General features: G+C 41.3%; 2 protein-coding genes and 1 pseudogene across 3 annotated transcripts in view; all 3 read left to right on the top strand.

Annotated features, from left to right (window-relative positions):
* The window catches only part of LOC147337109 (uncharacterized), a 360,298-nt gene that overhangs the window by 175,795 nt on the left and 166,274 nt on the right, over nucleotides 1–18,229 (top strand). The window lies entirely within an intron of this gene.
* The window catches only part of LOC147337110 (protein NLRC3-like), a 547,272-nt pseudogene that overhangs the window by 387,382 nt on the left and 141,661 nt on the right, over nucleotides 1–18,229 (top strand). The gene's annotated exons all lie outside the window — the stretch shown is intronic.
* Nucleotides 1–18,229, top strand: part of LOC147337112 (protein NLRC3-like) — a 48,980-nt gene that overhangs the window by 26,353 nt on the left and 4,398 nt on the right. Inside the window, exons 8-9 of the mRNA XM_086285794.1 lie at nucleotides 5,006–5,179; nucleotides 12,730–12,903. Of these exons, the coding sequence (XP_086141920.1) occupies nucleotides 5,006–5,179; nucleotides 12,730–12,903 (348 nt within the window). The remainder of the gene's footprint in view (nucleotides 1–5,005; nucleotides 5,180–12,729; nucleotides 12,904–18,229) is intronic.

Genomic DNA, 18,229 nt, shown 5'->3' with positions numbered 1-18,229 from the left:
GAGCAGGATTTTGAATTCAATTCTGGATTTAACAGGAAGCCAATGAAGGGAAGCCAAAACAAGAGAAATCTGCTCTCTCTTTCTAGTCCCTGTCAGTACTCTTGCTGCAGCATTTTGGATTAGCTGAAGGCTTTTCAGGGAGTTTTTTGGACATCCTGATAATAACGAATTACAATAGTCCAGCCTGGAAGTAATAAATGCATGAACTAGTTTTTCAGTGTCACTCTGAGACAGGATATTTCTAACTTTAGAGATGTTGCGCAAATGGAAGAAAGCATGCAGGAAAAGTTTCAAACAAAACTAACATCACTGGAGGCTTACTCGAGGAGGGAGTCGCTCAGACTGTACAGGGTGCCGGAGGGAGAAGAATCGGGAGCTCCATCTATGGCCCACTTTGTGGAGAAGCTACTCCGGGAGAATCTCGCCATCCCACCATCAACACCGTTACAAATTCAGAGAGCACACAGAGTGTTATCATTACTCCCTCCGGACGGCTCCCAACCCAGATCGATCCTGGTAAAATTCCTGTGCTTCACGGTTAAAGAAGAAGTGCTGAGGCTCGCTTGGCAAAAGAAAGGTTTTATGCTGAATTCCAGCAAGATCAACCTCGACCACGATTACCTCCCTGAGATCATGGCTATGAGGAAGGAGTATGCAGAGGCACGAAAGGTCCTAAAAGAGAAGAATGTACGGTTTAGGACCCTCTACTCAGCGCGCCTTAAGGTTTTTTTCGAAGAAGGAGCGAAAACCTACAACACGGTGGAGGAGGCAACGGCTGACCTGGCGAGTCGGGGCCTGCCGGTAAAGGTGATTACACCACTGGCAACCCCCAGAGAAAAACTACAAAGATGCCCGCTGTGGCGGGGAGTTGGTGGTCGGCGTCCGCGTCAGATCCGAGGAGCTGCGGGATATAGAGAGAAGCTGCAAGTATACAGACGTGAAGAGAACGAATTTAATGTTATGTATTAGCTATGGACAACATGGTGAAATATGGTTACTGTCGAGCTAAAATGGGTGGGGCTTCTCGTGCTGTGAGTGACGTCGCAGTGGAAAGCCCCCTAACTCAGGGGGTAATAAGGGGTTTCCCTTCAAGTTGTGAGGGTGTCAGTGGAAGTGCTCCACTGTCAGAAGCCAGCTTAGGAGCTTTCAAGCTCCAGTTATGTTCAAATGTTTTCAGTTCATTCCTAACTTTTTTCACTTGTTACTGTTTTAAGAGGGGGTTGCCTGCTGCTATTGAGTTTATGCGCTGTGGTAACTTAATATATCTTTATGGGAAGTGAGTCAGTGAAAGTAATCTCTTTTAATGTTAACGGGGTTCTGAACGTGATTAAGATGAATAAGATACTGTCCAAACTAAGGAAGGAGAAGGCCCAGATTGCATTACTTCAGGAGACACACATGAACCAAGTAGATCACTTGAGATTGAAAAGAAAGGGTTTTAAATATGTATTCTCCTCTTCCGTTAAGTCCAAACACAAGAGGGGTGTGGCTACACTTATCTCTGGTACACTTAACTATGAACATATCTAAGAACTCTGTGACGAGGAAGGCAGATTGGTTAGAATAACAGAATGGATAGAGGGGTCTGAAATCACAATTTTAAATGTTTATGCTCCCCCCGGGAGCGATTGGCTATTCTATAGGAATAGGTTTGATTTATTGGTGGATTCTCAGGGGATAGTTGTCTGTGGGGGGGTTTTAACTTTAGACTTGACCCTAAACTAGACTCCTCCTCCCCAACCAACCAGGTAACAGCACTTACTAGAAAAGTCAATTCCTATATGGTAGAGATGGGGATAATAGATGTATGGAGGGACCGCTACGCATCTACCAGAAATTTCACTCATTACTCTGGTTCCTTTAAAGTGTATGCAAGGCTGGACTACTTTTTAATGTTTAAAGTTGATAGGTTTAGGGTCAAAGACTGTGACATATTAACAAGAGATCTATCTGACCACAGTCCTATCTCTCTATCTTTGCAGGTGGCTAGGAAAAAATGTACCACACTGTGGAAATTGTTATCGCACCTTAATGATCCTGCCATAGTTTCCAAATTAAAGGTAGACATTAAAGAATTTCTAGATGTTAATGACACAGGAGAGGTATCTCCAACTAGTCTTTGGGATACGCTCAAAGCGGTAATGAGAGGTACATTAATTTCTATCGCCTCCCACTTAAAGAGAATCAAAGGGCAAAAATTAGCAGAACTACAGGTAAATTTAAAGTTGAAAGAATAGGAAGACATAAACACCGCAAATCCTACTCTGAAGCAGGATATCAGGAAAATACAGGATGAAATTAATGATATTTACACCCAGGAGGCCCAAAATAACTTAATTTTTTTGAGGCAAAAATACTATGAGACAGGAGGGAAATCTGCAAAATATCTGGCACATAAATAACGCAAACAACTAGAGGAAAGTACGATATACCAAATCAAGGACCCCAAGACTAATATTCTGGAATCAAAATTAGAAGACATTCAGAAATGTTTTGAGACCTTCTTTAGGGAGCTGTACTCACAGCCCAATGCTACGGAGGAGAATTGTACTGATGCCTTTCTTAGCTCTCTAGAATTACCTTCACTCCCGTCTCTCAAAAATGAGCTTCTAACACATCCCATTTTAGTGGAAGAAATTAATGCTTTTTCCAGATTAAAACCAGGTAAGGCAGTTGGGCCGGACGGGTTCAGTTCTCAGTGGTATCGCACCCTGAGGGCAGATCTAGTCCCCACATTGCTGAAGTCATTTAACTACATCCTACAGGAGGGAGAAATCCCACCCTCCTGGAGGGAGGCAACTATTTCAATTATCCCAAAAGAGGGGAAAGATAAACGAGAATGTGGAAACTATCGACCAATCAGTGTCCTTAACTTGGATGACAAACTATTTACTTCTATTCTTGCTCGTAGACTGGAGAAGTTTTTACCTGACCTCATCGATTTAGATCAGACTGGTTTCATTCACTATAGACAAACAACTGACAACATTAGGAGAATATTACACATCTCTACTCAAATTTACAGTAAATCGGGATAATGAGAAAATTAAGTACCTGGGAATATATTTGACTGCGGACCTCTCGCTGCTCTTTCAGGCAAACTATGAGCCAATATCTGCAAGTATAAAAGCTGATTTGCACAGATGGAATCTGGTCCCCTTTATGCGTCTCAGCTCCCGGGTAACCGCAATCAAGATGGACACGCTCCCCAGACTGCTTTATCTTTTTAGAAACTTGCCAATAGAAGTGAGCGATTACCAATTTATTGAGTGGGACAAATGGATCTCCAGATTTATCTGGCAGGGCCGAAAGCCAAGGATTAAATATGCTACCCTCCAGCTCCCCAAGGAAAAGGGAGGACTGGGTCTCCCCTGCCTCAGGAATTACTATTATGTCGCTCAAATAACCCCCCTCTTATATTGGTGTAACAAAACATACACAGCTAGGTGGAAGGAACTGGAGTCCAGCCTGTTGGACCGATTCCCCCTACAAGCTGTAATGGCAGATAAGGGTCTAATGTGCCGGCTGGAAAAGCTGGGGAACCCCTGGTTAACCCACACCCTCCAAGTTTGGCAGAAGGTAATCAACATCTGTGGGATACACAAAATGCTAAAAATCTTCAGGTGGGTTGCTTTCGACTCGGATTTTATTCCAAACAGACACGACTCTAACTTTGAAGCATGGATATCCTATGGCCTTACGACATTCCTCTCTCTTACTCATAGAAATATTGTGCTCAGATTTGAGGCCTTACGGGACGATCACAACCTGACAAAATACAACTTTCATAGAAACTTACAGCTGAGATCATATATTGATCATGAATGCAAACTGTCCGACTTCAATGATGCTGAGTCGCATTTTTTCCTCATCCTGAAAAATGCCACAACCATGACCCCTACTAAATCTATTTCTAAACTATACAAAGCCCTCTCTAGTGCCAGCAAGGATAATACTTTATACACTAAGGATAAATGGGAAAGGGAATCAGGGATTGCTATTTCTGTGGGGGAGTGGGAAAATGTTTTGTACTGCCAGTGGTCCATGTACAGTTCTATGAGCTGGAAGAATATTATTAGGTACTTCAAGACTCCATATCAGGAGAGGTACAAAGGGGCTTATATGCAATGCTGGAGACAATGCGGCTCGACTGTTGCTAACCATTTTCATGTCTTTTGGGACTGTCCCAAGTTAAAAAACGTTCAGGTCTCCTTAAGTGCAGTCTTTAACGTTCAAATACCTTTAGATTTTAAGGTTTTATACATGGGTTTGGTCCCCTTTCTGGAATGTAGGAGTGAGATTAAGTTGGTGCAATTACTCTTGGTGGCAAGTAAAAAAACAATTACTAGAAGATGGTTAAGCCCAGCCCAGCCTACCCTAGACGACTGGTTTGGGATCATTTTAGAGATATTTAGGATGGAAAAACTTACATATCTGTTAAGAAATCAAAAAGCCAAATTCTACCAAATTTGGAACAATTGGATCCAATTCATCACCCCCACGAGGGCTGACTTCACTTGATCTCACTATTACTTGGTTGTTTTTTGTTTGTTTGTTTTTTACATTTACTTCTATTACTATTGCTTGTTTATTTACTTATTTCTTCACAATGATTGCAGCATGGGCACCCCTCCCAGTTTGTGTTTATAGTTCCATGTAATGTGTTCTATATATCTCCTTTGGGAGAGCATGCGAGCAACTGTCCTAGTAATAGCTAGTGGAGGTTAATATGCACCCGCTGATCACTTTGTTTATCATTTGCTCTCCTGGACTTAATCTAAAACCTGGAAGGACTTTGTTCCCATGTTATTCATATACTGCTATGCAGATGGTTTTTTCTTGTCCAATCCAAATAAAGATATAATTAAAAAAAAAACATTTTATTCAAGTTCATCCATATGATGTTGTATCTTAGTATGTTAAGGTTTCATCAAAAATAAAAAGATGGCATGTAATATAATAACAAACTTTACATAAGTATTATAGATTATCTTTTGTTTTTCAGACTGGGTGGCTGTAACCTGTCAGAGAGAAGCTGTGAAGCTCTGTGCTCAGTCCTCAGCTCCCAGTCCTCCAGTCTGAGAGAGCTGGACCTGAGTAACTCTGACCTGCAGGATTCAGGAGTGAAGCTTCTGTCTGGTGGACTAAAGAGTTCACAGTGTGCAATGGAAACTCTCAGGTCAGGATTCAAACGTTAACACATATGATCATTTAAAATGTGAATTATATTATTGATTGACTTATCTATAGAGCTTTTAGCTAAACTTATATTTATATTTGAGTGGATTATTAGACTGAATTACTGTGTAAAATTTGTCACAGTCATACGATTTTGTTTATTTATTTTTTTTTTTAATTCATGTACTGGCCATTTTACATAAATTTGGCTAATCTTCTACAATATATACATTTGATTTCGTTAGGAACAAAATGTTCAAATTACATATTTTGCTGGATATTGGGTATTAATGAAATTATTATGTCTTTAATGACACCACATTTCCATATGTAGGAGGTTACTGGTGGTATTGTTTCAGTGTCTGAGTTTTCCTTGCAAAGAAACATCTGGAATTTAACAATACATATTTTAAAGCTGTTTTCTCCAAAGGGATTTGTATTAGTGATGGTAAATTTGATTCTTTTTACCGAATCGAGTTTAAATGAGTCACTCACCAAAATGAATCGGGTTTTTTTTTAAATCATTTGAGTCTCTGAGCCAGTTGCCCAGAGAGTGCCAAAAATGTACTTTTTCTCTCAAACTTAATTTGTTTTTATTTTCATGTAAATCCTACTGCTACGATGAGTGACTGAAAAATAAAAACAACTATTTTATAGAGCAAAAAAGAATAAGATTTCTAAATTGGACATTTATTTTTGTTTATGTTATTAGTATTTCCTCAAATGTGTTAAATATATATTTTCTCATCTAAATAATTTAGTCAAATAGTGATTTTCAGATTATTTTACTTACATTACTGCAGCAGATTGCGAGTCAGACACTGTTTTTTTTTAATAGTGGTGGAAATGAGTTCATATATTTTCCTTTAGTCTGCTTATCATCTTTGCACAAAAACAAAGTGTAGACTGAATGTTATATTGCATCAGTCAGACTATCAGGCTTCATCTCAGATGAAGGAGTGACTCTTCCGTGGTAACAAACTGTGAGTTTCAGCAGCTGAGAGGCAGGAGGGAAGGGTGAGTGAGTGGTCTTGATGCATTCTCAGTCTAGACTAGACTAGAAAGAGGGGCGCTGCTCTTGTGGCGAGCAGCAGGTTGTCTCTCTCTGTCAGTGTTTTAACTTATTTTATTTCATTCTTTTATTCCTTTATATATATATTTTTTTGCCTGAGGAAATTCTATAGCATCGGCTTGTGCTTTGTGGAACTTCTTCGTTGATGGGTTTTTTATTTCGCATGATTTTATTGGCAATCCTGACGGTTGTTTGGAGTCATTCCTTTACCATCAATAATCCTGGCTAATGTGCAGTCTCTGAGGAGTAAATTGGATGAACTGCATTTGAATGTCGCACACTTGCGTGGCTACAGGGATACATGTCTAATGGCATTCACAGAGACTTGGCTCAAGGACTCTGACCCTGATTGTTCTCTGGAACTAAATGGCTTCGGGTTTCCCATACGTTTGGATCGAGACCCCGGAGCTACCCAGAAATCTCAAGGAGGAGTGTGTTTGTATATAAATCAGAAATGGTGTAAAAATGTGACCGTTCGTAGACAAGTGTGTCTGCCTGACATTGAGCTCCTCTCTGTGTCTTTGAGGCCGTTTTATCTGCCCAGGGAATTCCCACAGATCAACGTCACCATTGTTTACATCCACCCTAAAGCGAATCCTAAGAATGCGACTGACACCATCTCCATTTTTTTCCTAATAACAAACCATGGTCTTCAAAAGGTCTTATGAGGCTGATTCATGAAAGGAAAAAAGCTTTTATTGAAGGGAATATCTTGAAAGTCAGAGAAATTAGGAAGGAGATCAGATCAGAAATTAAAAAAGCCAAAGTAAAATACAAGGATAAGGTAGAGGCGGAGATGGGTAGCAATAACTTAAGGGTGGCCTGGGCAGGCATGAAACACATGACTGGTCACTGTTACAGTGACTGTAATAAGATAAGTCTTCCTGGTTTTAGTTCAGACTCTCAGTTAGCAAGTAGAGAAGCTTATAGACCCTCTACAATTTGCATACAGGCCTCGTAGACGTGTTGATGATGCAGTGGTCACTCTGTTGAACTTCCTTTATCGCCATCTTGATGGCGCCAAAGCTCATGCTCAGCTCTTATTTATTGATTTTTCTTCAGCTTTTAATACTATCCAGCCACATCTTTTAGCTGATAAACTTCTTAACCAGTTTACACTTGATCTTAATCTCGTTGGTTGGGTTTTAAACTTTTTAACTGACAGATCTCAGTGTGTGAGAGTGAACGGCTGTTTTTCCAAACAGCTGAACTCTTCCACTGGCTCACCGCAAGGTTGTTGTCTCTCTCCTCTACTGTATATTTTGTACACTAATGACTGTCGCAGTACACAGGCCAACAGGCATTTCATTAAATACGCAGATGACACAGTCATTGTAAGCCTCCTTCATGGTGAAGAGGATTCCCATGGGCCTGTTGTGGATGAGTTTGTTTCGTGGTGTGATCAGTCCTTCTTAATGATCAGCACCTTGAAAACCAAGGACATGGTTATTGACTTCAGGGAGACATCCCCTCATCCTGCGCTAACAGTGGTAAATGTGCAGCCATTGAACTGGTGGACAGTTATAAGTATTTGGGGGTTGTTCTTGATAAAGCTCTGTGCTTTGAGTCACATCTTGCTGCTACAGTGAAAAAGGTTCAACAAAGACTTTTTAAGGAGGTTGAGAGGTTTCAATGTTTCATCTGCAATGATGACTCGTTTTTTATAAAAGTTTTATTGAATCTGTTTTAACTTTCTGTATCATTGCTTGGTCGGTAATATGTCCATGGATAATAAGACCAGACTTAACAACCTGGTTAAAGTGGCTGGTAAGATTTCAGGGAGGTCTCAGGTCCAGCTTGTGGACTTTTATAACAGGCAGGTGCTGAGGAAGGCGACCTCTGTCATGTTGTGTGCAGATCATCCTCTCTTTAATGATTTTCAACTGCTTCCATCAGGTCGTCGTTATAAAGTGCCTGCAGTGAAGACAAAGAGACATAGATTGTCTTTTGTACCTACTGCTATTATCATAGTTAATAACACTGAACCATATGTGTTGTTGCCATTGCACATTGTACTTTTTTGATGAAAAATCTAGGTTGTTTTCTCAGGCTTATATTATATTATATTATTTTGGAGTGTGTATGTGATGTGTTGGTTGCCTGTTTGTTTGTTTGTACGGACATCTACAACTATATGTAAAAATACAAAACAAAACAATTTTCAATTTGTTCTAGTTTATTGCACTTTTTGCTGTATATGTATATATGTATATGTAGTTACTATGGACTGAATGCATACATATTATTAAAATTTGGGCTATAACGGTTGTATTGATGTATAGCAACTTGAACTGCTCCCCAAAATGGCACTACAGCAGTGGTTCCCAAACTTTTTTTGCTGGGCCCCCCTTTGTTTTACACGAAAAACGTTCGCCTCCCCCCCGGCGCGTGAACAGCACGCACACGCACTAACACATCCTCCAACCACACACGCCCATATTTTGCTCCATTGCGGTTTATTTCACACCTCAAACATTTAGTAAACAATTAAGCAAATACAAGTAATCTGCAATAAATTACAGGTAGTAAGAAAATAAACTACTAAATCTTTTACGCTACGTCCGCACCTACACTGGTATTTTTGAAAACGCAGCTGTTTCATCCAAACAGTGTTTCAAATCACCAAAAACTGAGATTTTTTTAAAACTCCTTTTTTGCGGACGAGGAATACAGAGTTCATCTGGCAACGTCAAAGGTTGCGCCTTTTTTCACGTCACGTTATTGTTTATGTGAGATGAATTGCAGAATGGCAGACAGAGACAAAATACTGTTAATCTGAGTATCTGCAGGTTTCACACGCAGTTACTGTCCCTCCATTTACAAAGGCGTCACGGGTAGTTGTTTTTTCTTCTTCTGTAATACTAATCAACATTGCTGTCAATACATTTTCAAAAAATGCCTCTCTGTGCAAAATGGGTTCAAAAACATAAACAGCTGTGGGATCCTGTTTGTCTGTGATTTGAACCGAGGGAACAAATCGTGGCAGGATCAGCCTGATGTTATTTGTATCCCGCTGTAACTTTACTGTATAAAGAGCAAACGTCTCCAAAATGTCAGGAGTAGTTAGTCACTACAACAAGTGTTTGTGAACTAAAAATTAAGAATGTGGGATCCTGTTTGTCCATGATTGGAAGAGCCCAGCGCTGCTCCCGACGCAGGGACCTACCTCAGCACCTGTGCAGGTGAAGCCAAAGGGCAGATTTGCTTCACCATATTTTCTAGTCTTTGGCTTAGAATGAAGTTGGTTTGGAAACATATTCAGCGATGCTTCATCTCCTGCTTTGCGTTTCTGTGGGCGCCGTGCTAGCAGTGTTCAAGCGTTTTGTTCCCCTCCCTTTTCATACCGCGCCCCCCCTGCCATGGCTCTGCGCCCCCCCTAGGGGGCGGGCACCACAGTTTGGGAAGGTCTGCACTACAGCATGTAAAAATCTAAAGATAAGCTCTGGCAGACTTGGTTCTATGGTAGGTCTTAAAGGGTTTAACATCAAAGATTCAGTGGAGAGCTACTGTAACAGCTGAACAGAAAAACTCTTCCTCCCCTGGTGTGCTACTCTTCACAACCCGCAGGACTTTCACCCTCAAGAGATGGAAAAGGGGAACGAGGGCTGACGTCCAGGTGAAACTGAGAAGCTACCAGAGGCTAGCTTCTTGGCTGTGGGGAGAATCCTGGTGCCTGCGTCCACTTCCTCTCCTGACATTTAGTTAATATGTTACGCCGGTGACTGGGACCTGGGCTCTGTGGCTCAGAAGCAGTTTTTCTCACGGTGTGTCCGTCAAACGTTCACTGTTTTTATTGATAACAGCTATGTCTGCTCATCGATCATTGCTTCCCCCAGCTCTGGAGTCGCTGCCCTGCCCAGCAGGTCCACAGGTCTGCATTGTCTTTATTTCAAGTGCCGCTGCAGTCAGCTGTTGATTTTGCAGATCGACCGTCATCAACTCGGTTGGCCCCGCTTAACGTTCGCTCCATAACAAACAAATCATTTATTCTAAGCGATCTCTTTATTAAAGAGTCTCTAGATTTCATGTGTCTGACTGAGACGTGGCAGCAAAATAAGAATTATGTCCAATGTTCCCTCTAATGTTTCATGTGTCTGAGCGAACACACAAACTCCCTGAGCGGTCCCTTGGATCACTGGATCACGTTGTCATTAACGTGGCTTCACTCTACATCAACCAAAACACCGGTGTCGGCACATGAGGACGCTGTCATAGCCCGTCAGCGACGTTGATTAGCTGCGTATATACGAATGTGAATCATTGGCTGGACTATGGGATAAGGCGGCATCGTTCTAAATACTGGAGCAGCCAGTCACTGACTAACACTGCAAAGCAGAATTGTTAACGTATTTATTTTAATTTCAATTCAGGTTAGTATTTAGTATTTAGTATTTAGTATTTATTGTCATTGTCAAGAACAATGAAATTGCGTTTGGGGCTTCCATACAACCCCAAAAAAAGAAGAAAATAATAAATACCCCTTAAAACCCAAGTGTACATATTTAACCCAGTGTGACTCCAATGCAATAAGACAATCCTTAGCAACAACATGAGAACATGACAAGTAATGTTCGTAGAAAATCAGACAAAGACCTGAGAAACATGACAAAGTACAACAATGCAACCCATTCAATATTATTGTACTGTGAGATATGATATCAGATATGATAGTTATCTATTTAAGAAGGAGGGGGGGGGCAGGAGGGGGAAGAGAATAAAGATATGATGCACCAATGCAGACCAGTTCATTGCTATTAAGAAGTTGGATATGGTTATTGTCCGTGAGAGGGGGGCAGAGAGTTCAGGAGCCTCACAGCCTGTTAGATATCTTTTTGTGCGCAATGCAGATACTCTGTGTGCAGAGAGCGTGTCAGCGGATTGCGCCCGTGCGCAGCTTAGAGGGAACATTGATTATGTCCACTTGAATGAAATCTGCCCGGCTGGCTGCTCCGTCATCTGAACTCCGCGTCTTTTAGGACGTGGTGGAGGACTCGCTGTTGTTTACCAGGACAGATTCACATGCAGTCTGATGACCTCGGACTCCTTTTCTGCATTTGAGTCACAGATGATGGTCAGTTCTCTAAAAACCAGTTATTGTATTTTATTCTACCTGATGGGGTCTTTCTAACTGAATTTAATGACCTTCTGACATCCATCATTTCATTGGAGAAGGTTGGGAGATTTGAGCCGTCATATTGATGAAGCATCCTGTAACACTGCTGCTGAGCTCATCACTGTCACTGAGTCTTTTAACTTTAGGCAGCATGTTTCTGGCCCCACACATACAAAGGGTCACACACTGGATCTTGTTTTCTCCCTGGGTTTAAATATACATGATGTATGTGTGGAGGATGTCCATGTGAGTGACCATAGCTGCATATTTTTTAACTTGTTATTTTACTTGGATCCTTCATCTCCTAAACTGATGATCCAAAGGCGGATTATAAACCAAGATGCTGCTGGAAGGTTCTCTGCCATGTTTGACCCTCGCATGGCTCGTAGTGACCTCGACTCACGTATTTTATCCTTTAATGATCAATGCAAGTTGTTGGAAAGCCCACTGATAACATGTTTACATGGCTAAAATGTTATGGCTCATTCATTGATAGTATTTTCGCCATAGAAATTGTTATGTCCTATATTGTTGAACCCACCATGTCTATGCTGATGCTCTTTGAACGCACCACATACGTACTCGAGGCCATGCAGTGGCTGCTAGTCTGTGTTCTCAGTATTTTTATGTGTCAGTTCCAGTTTTAGAGCTCTAAAGTGCAGCTATCGTGTTAGGAATATGTTAGGAATAGACAGGAACACTGAGCACACTGAGGTCAAATCTTTATTTAGGGCGACCGTGGCTCAGGGGGTTGGGAATCGCATCTGTAACCGGAAGGTCACCGGTTCGATCCCTGGGCTCTCTGTCCTGGTCGTTGTGTCCTTGGGCTTTACCCTACTTGCCTACTGGTGTGGGCCAGAGGGGCCGATGGCGCGATATGGCAGCCTCGCTTCTGTCAGTCTGCCCCAGGGCAGCTGTGGCTACAACCGTAGCTGCCTCCACCAGTGTATGAATGTGAGAGTGACTGAATAGTGGCATTGTAAAGCGCTTTGGGTGCCTTGAAAAGCGCTATATAAATCCAATCCATTATTATTATTATTATTTTACCACTCGCTGCATTCTTGATGTTCATGTTCTTCTCTTTCCCCTCACCCTGCAACCAGTCATGGTAGATGCTCCTCCTGGAGCCTGTTTTCACTGGGAGGATCTTTGTGTCAAAGGGAGTTCTTCTTCCCACCATCACCAAGTGCTGCTCACAGTGGAGGCGGTTACCTTACACTGTTAAACAGCTTCAGATGACTGTTGTTGTCTGTTGGGTATTGTCACTTATAAATAAAGTTACATTGAATGGATGTATGGATGGATAGATGTTATTGTGACAAAGAGAAAACGATTGTTGACAGATTGTTGTTTTGTGTGTCTGCAGTCTGTCAGGCTGTCTGATCACAGAGGAAGGCTGTACTTCTCTGGCCTCAGCTCTGACCTCCAACCCCTCCCATCTGAGACAGCTGGACCTGAGCTACAATCATCCAGGTGATTCAGGAATGAAGCTGCTGTCGGCTGGACTGAAGGATCCAGGCTGGAGACTGGACACTCTCAGGTATGGAGAGAATGTCTGATAGAGGAGGAAGAGCTGGAAACATTTCCTGTGTCCTTCACTCACTTCCTGTTTGTTTCCTGCAGATGAGACATGAACAATCACACATGCAGGAATATTTTCAGGGACAGACACACTAGTCTAGCTGGATAGTTCATGGATATTTATGTAGGGGTCTCCAAGGAGTCTGGTTGCAGGAACATTTAGGTCACAGGTGTACCTGAGATAGATACCAGTGTACCTAATAAAGTGTCAGCCATGTGTATGTTTCCCATGCTGTATGTCCACAGTGACAGAAGGATGAAACAAGGCTGTGAATCATTTCAGTCTGTGTTTGTGACAAAGAGGCAGACAGGAGCAGCTAACATTTGGAAATGGAAGCTTAAATAATGACAAACTCTACATTCACAGCTGAATTAACAATAAATTTGTTCTCAAGTGCACATTTAGCAGCTAATGCTATTACTGTTTTCCCTTGCTTTCTACAACTTGAGCAGCTATTGCTAAGTAGGCCACTTTGCTCTGCCAAGGATTTATGTGACCATGATGAAAACTCTGATAAGCTAATGCTGCTAAGCTAATACTGTTTATGGGCCCTGTTAGAATCAATATTTCATTCTCATTCTGTTGTTTGAGAACAATATTAACGTTTCACATCATTATAACACAAGAGAAAAGGGTATTAGCGTTAGCTACTAATGCTTATTCACCTCAAATTAGCTTTAGCTGCTAATGGTAGCCTACTTAGCAATAACTGCTCACTAATATAATGCTAATTCACATCAAATTAGCATTAGCTGCTCAAGTTGTTATAAGGAAAGAGAAAACGGTATTAGCATTAGCTGCTAATAATTGTTCACCCCTAATTAGAGTTAGCCCCTAATGGCAGCCTACTTAGCATTAACTCCTGACGTCGTTGTAATGCAGGGGAAAAGAGTTACCATTATCGGATAATGCTAATTCACATCAAATTAACATTAGTTATCAACGGTAGACTTCGTATCATTAGCTGCTGTCATTCTTACAAAGCAAACAGTATGAGCATTAGCTGTTAATGCTTTCTCATCTAACATTAGAATTGGCCACTAATGGCGTATTGTTAAAAAGTAAAAAAAACACATTGTTAGCATAAGCGGATGATGCTAATTCACCTAAATTAGCATTAGCTAATGATGGCTACATACCTAGCATTAGCTACTGATGTTGATATAAATCAAGAAAATATGGTATTAGCATTAGCTTTTAATGCTTTTTCATCTAAAATTAGAATTAGCCACTAATGGCGTGCTATTTAGCATTACCTCTTCACATCGCAGGGGAAAAGTTAAAATTAAATAAAAAAAATGTTCAGATTAGCTACTCATATTGTTAAAAAGTAAGAAAAAACATTGTTAGCATAAGTGGATAATGCTAATTCACCTCAAATTAGTATTAGCTAATAACGGCAACCTACTTAGCATTAGCTGGTCACATTGTTATAATGCAAGAAAATATGGTATTAGCATTAGCTGCCAATTCCTAAATACCTAAAATTAGCATTACCTGTAATGGAAGTCTACTTAGCATTAACTCCTCACTAATGTAATGCTAATTCACATCAAATTAGCTTTAGCTTTAGTATTAGCTGCTAGCACCAGCCTACCCAGCACTAGCTGCTCACATTGTTAAAAGGGAAGAGAAAACGATATTAGCATTAGCTGGTAATAATTATTCAGTGTGTGAATGTGTGTGTGAATGGGTGGATGACTGGATATGTAAAGCGCTTTGGGGTCCTTAGGGACTAGAAAAGCGCTATATAAATACAGGCCATTTACCATTTACCATTTACCCCTAATTAGAATTAGCTGCTAATGGCAGCATACTTAGCATTAACTCCTCACATCGTTATAATGCAAATGAGGCTAACTTACATTAAATTAGACTGCTGTTATTAGCTAATGCTATTTAGCAGTAGCTGCTCACATTGTTATAAAGCAAAGGAAAACGATATGAGCATTAGGTTCTAATGCGTATTTGCCTTTAATTAGACGTAGGTGCTAATGGCGACCTACTCAGCATTAGCAGCTCAGATGTTGTATTGCTAGGGAAAAGAGTGTTAGCATTAGCCGTTCACATTGTTATAAAGTTAAGGGAAATAGTGTTAGCATTAGCTTAGCTACTCACATTGTTAAAAAGTAAGTGTTAGCATTAGTGCATAATGCTAATTCACATCCAATTAGCATTAGTTAATAACGGCAGCCTATTTAGCATTAGCAGATAATGTTGAATTTGGCCCACTGGAAAAGTTAAGAACTCAAGATTTAGGAGTGTTTCTCGATAGCTCTTTCTCATTTGAGAAACAAATAAATGTTGTTATTAAAACCAGCTGTAAGCTTTATATTGTTGATTGTCATTTCCCATATGGAAAAGATATATAAATCTTATAAAGTTTGTATCTGTCTTGTGTGAAACTTGTATGAAAAGCATACAAGAGTGAAAACAGATATAAGATCCCTTGAAAAATCATATAATGAAACTTGTATGTTTTCGATACTTACTAAAACAATATATGAAAGTAATGAGAAAGTGGCCACTTTCGTGAGTATGACTTTCATCATATAAGTTTTTAGTCTTTTCCATATGGGATATGCTTAAAAATATTTACTCATACATGCTTAGTTTTATAATCGATTGGATGATGATAGAGGTTTGATCCTTAGTAGTTTGTAAAGACTCTGTGTGCCTTCCAGAGTGCTCTGGCATGCACACACCACTTGGGGCCATGAGAGAGGTCGTACCCTCTCTTACTGATTTATGGTGTAGGACAGGGGTCTCAAACTCAATTTAGCTGGGGGCCGCTGCAGGCAGAGTCTGGGTGAGGCTGGGCCACATTAGGTTTTCCACAAGAAAGGCATGGTTAAAAAATTCCAATCTTCTCAAATCTCTTTATTTTTATTTTTTAACACAAAATATGAAAAATAAATAAACAAATTAAGAATTAATAAGAAAATAAATCAATCTGTAATACATAAATAAAATAATAATAAGATATTTTTAGTCAGTGAACTTGTGTGTTTCTTTCAGTCTTCTATATCTGCTGTATTTAGATTGAAATGTCTGTATTAACAGTTCTATAACCTTCTTCTGAACATGAATGGAACACTGGAGAAAATGAACTGTTCTTCTGAACATGGCTTCTCTTGCCTACTCCTTGCTGCTAGAGACCTGGCAGCGTTTCCTCTCGCATAGCCGAGCCAGATTTGGCCTGAGGGAGGAAGCAGTTGCGGCCCTCAGTATGTCTTGAAGATGATCATCCGTAAGTCTGGACCTGTACTTGGACTTATTGAAGTTCAAAGTGGAGAAGAGCTTTTGGCACAAGTATGTGCTACCAAAAAGGCACATGGTCCGCTTGAACATTCGGGAAAGCCGAGGGAAACTAGGGCTCAAGTCTCTCAAAAATTGTCCAAGCTTGTCTGCTTTTCCACTCACCTCCCTGAACTTTGCTTTGAGTTCAGAGTTGCACTGCAGCTCAATGAGCTCCATTTGAAGCACAGAAGGGGCATCTTGCACATCAAAGGAGAAGGGGTCCGCAAAAATGTGAAAGGTGGCTCTGTGTGTCTTGAAGTCAGCAAATCTGTGATCAAATTCCTCCTGTAGCCTCAAAATGACATCAACATACTCGTCAGCACTGAATGGTGTGCCTGCATCCACGAGTGCCTTGCATGCTGGGAAATGGCAAAGGTTTGTCTGAGAGAGCTGAGCTTTCCAGAGCGCCAGTTTTGTGGAGAATGCTCTCACGTTGTCATAGGCAGCACTGACAAGTTGCCCCTGGCCTTGTAACGTCTTGTTCAGTACATTAAGCTCATGTGTCATATCAACAAGAAAAGCTGAGTCCATGAGCCATTTGGGATCAGTTAGCACAGGAACACTAACTCCATCCTTCTCCATGAAGGCTTCACTTCTGCTCTCAACTCAAAAAGTCTCTTTAATACATTTCCCCTGCTGAGCCAACGTACCTCAGTGAAGTCGAGCACATCCCCATATTCTGACTCCATTTCCTCTAAAAAAGCACAGAACCTTCGGTGCTTTAAGCCCCTGGATCTGATTTGGTTGATGCATTTCACAACAATAGACATCACATTGTCAAACTTCAGGCATTTGCTGCAAAGGACCTGCTGATGGATGATGCAGTGCAGAGCAATGGCCTCCTCCACGCCTTCCTCTTCCAGTTTGTTTTGTGCCACCAGTCCATGTTTCCTCCCTGTCATTGATGGCGCTCCATCTGTTGTTATTCCAACAAACCTCTTCCATGGCAAACCAACATTCTCAATGGCATCACACAGCTTGTAAATATCTGCTGAGCGGTGGTCTGGCCATGCATTGGAATTACTGTGAGCAGCTCCTCCATCACTTCAAAACTGTCATCAACACCACGGACATACATTGGGAGCTGGGCAGTGTCGGTGATGTCTGTGGTCTCATCAAGAGCGACTGAGTATACACTGAAACATTTGGCTTTCTCACACAGTTGGTCATAAATGTCACTTGACAGGTCAGAAATGCGATCTGCTGCGGTGTTGGCAGAAAGGCTGATGTTGCTAAACTGACCTTTCTTTCCCGGACAGACTATATTTGCAGCCTGCAATATGCACTTTTAGACAAATGCACCTTCTGTGAATGGCTTCCCTGCTTTAGCAATCATCTCACTAACCACGTGGCTCCGACTGCTGCATTATTCTCTTTGGTTGCTTTCTTGGAGAAATCTTGCTGCCTCAGTAGATCTGTTTTAAGACTGGCAACCCGGTTCGCTCTCTCGTCTCCCTGGTATTCTGCATCCAGCTCAGCATGTCTAGTTGTGTAATGACGTTTCAAATTGTATTCCTTGTGCAGCGCAACTTTCTCTGTGCAAATAAGACAGGTCGGGGTGCCCCTGTGCTCAACAAAGAAATATTGCATTTCCCACTTTTCCTGAAATTGTCGGTGCTCATCAGCAACCTTTCTCTTCACCGCAGGCTTTGAAAAAGACATGTTTGGGGCTATGTGACATTTATAATTCTACTTGGTGTCACTGTCGCATTGAAGTTTCAATCAAGCGTTTAGCCGACGGACGGGGAACGTCTCAACGCGTAGAGAACGTCATTTCTGCTTCTTTTTCTTGCAACCGTAGCACGGCGATCGGCAGATAAAAAGCCGGTAGCAGTCTCCTTTGTTTTTACGCTCGATGTTCATGTCTTTCATGACGACACGAACACCGTGGCGTTTGCAGATGGTAGAAAGTGCAGGGATAGCGAGCGCAAAAAAGGCGACTGCTCACGGCGCCGGGCTGTTGTTACAGGAGAAAGAAGCGGAA

This window comes from Aulonocara sp. 'chitande type north' Nkhata Bay, linkage group LG3 (genome assembly GCF_057382095.1).
Source record: "Aulonocara sp. 'chitande type north' Nkhata Bay isolate Kocher_YH1m ecotype deep benthic linkage group LG3, A_spYH_male_GT1.1, whole genome shotgun sequence".
Taxonomy (NCBI): Eukaryota; Metazoa; Chordata; class Actinopteri; order Cichliformes; family Cichlidae; genus Aulonocara; species Aulonocara sp. 'chitande type north' Nkhata Bay.
The sequence above is the reverse complement of the archived record's forward strand: the minus strand, read 5'-3'. Positions and strand labels throughout refer to the sequence as shown.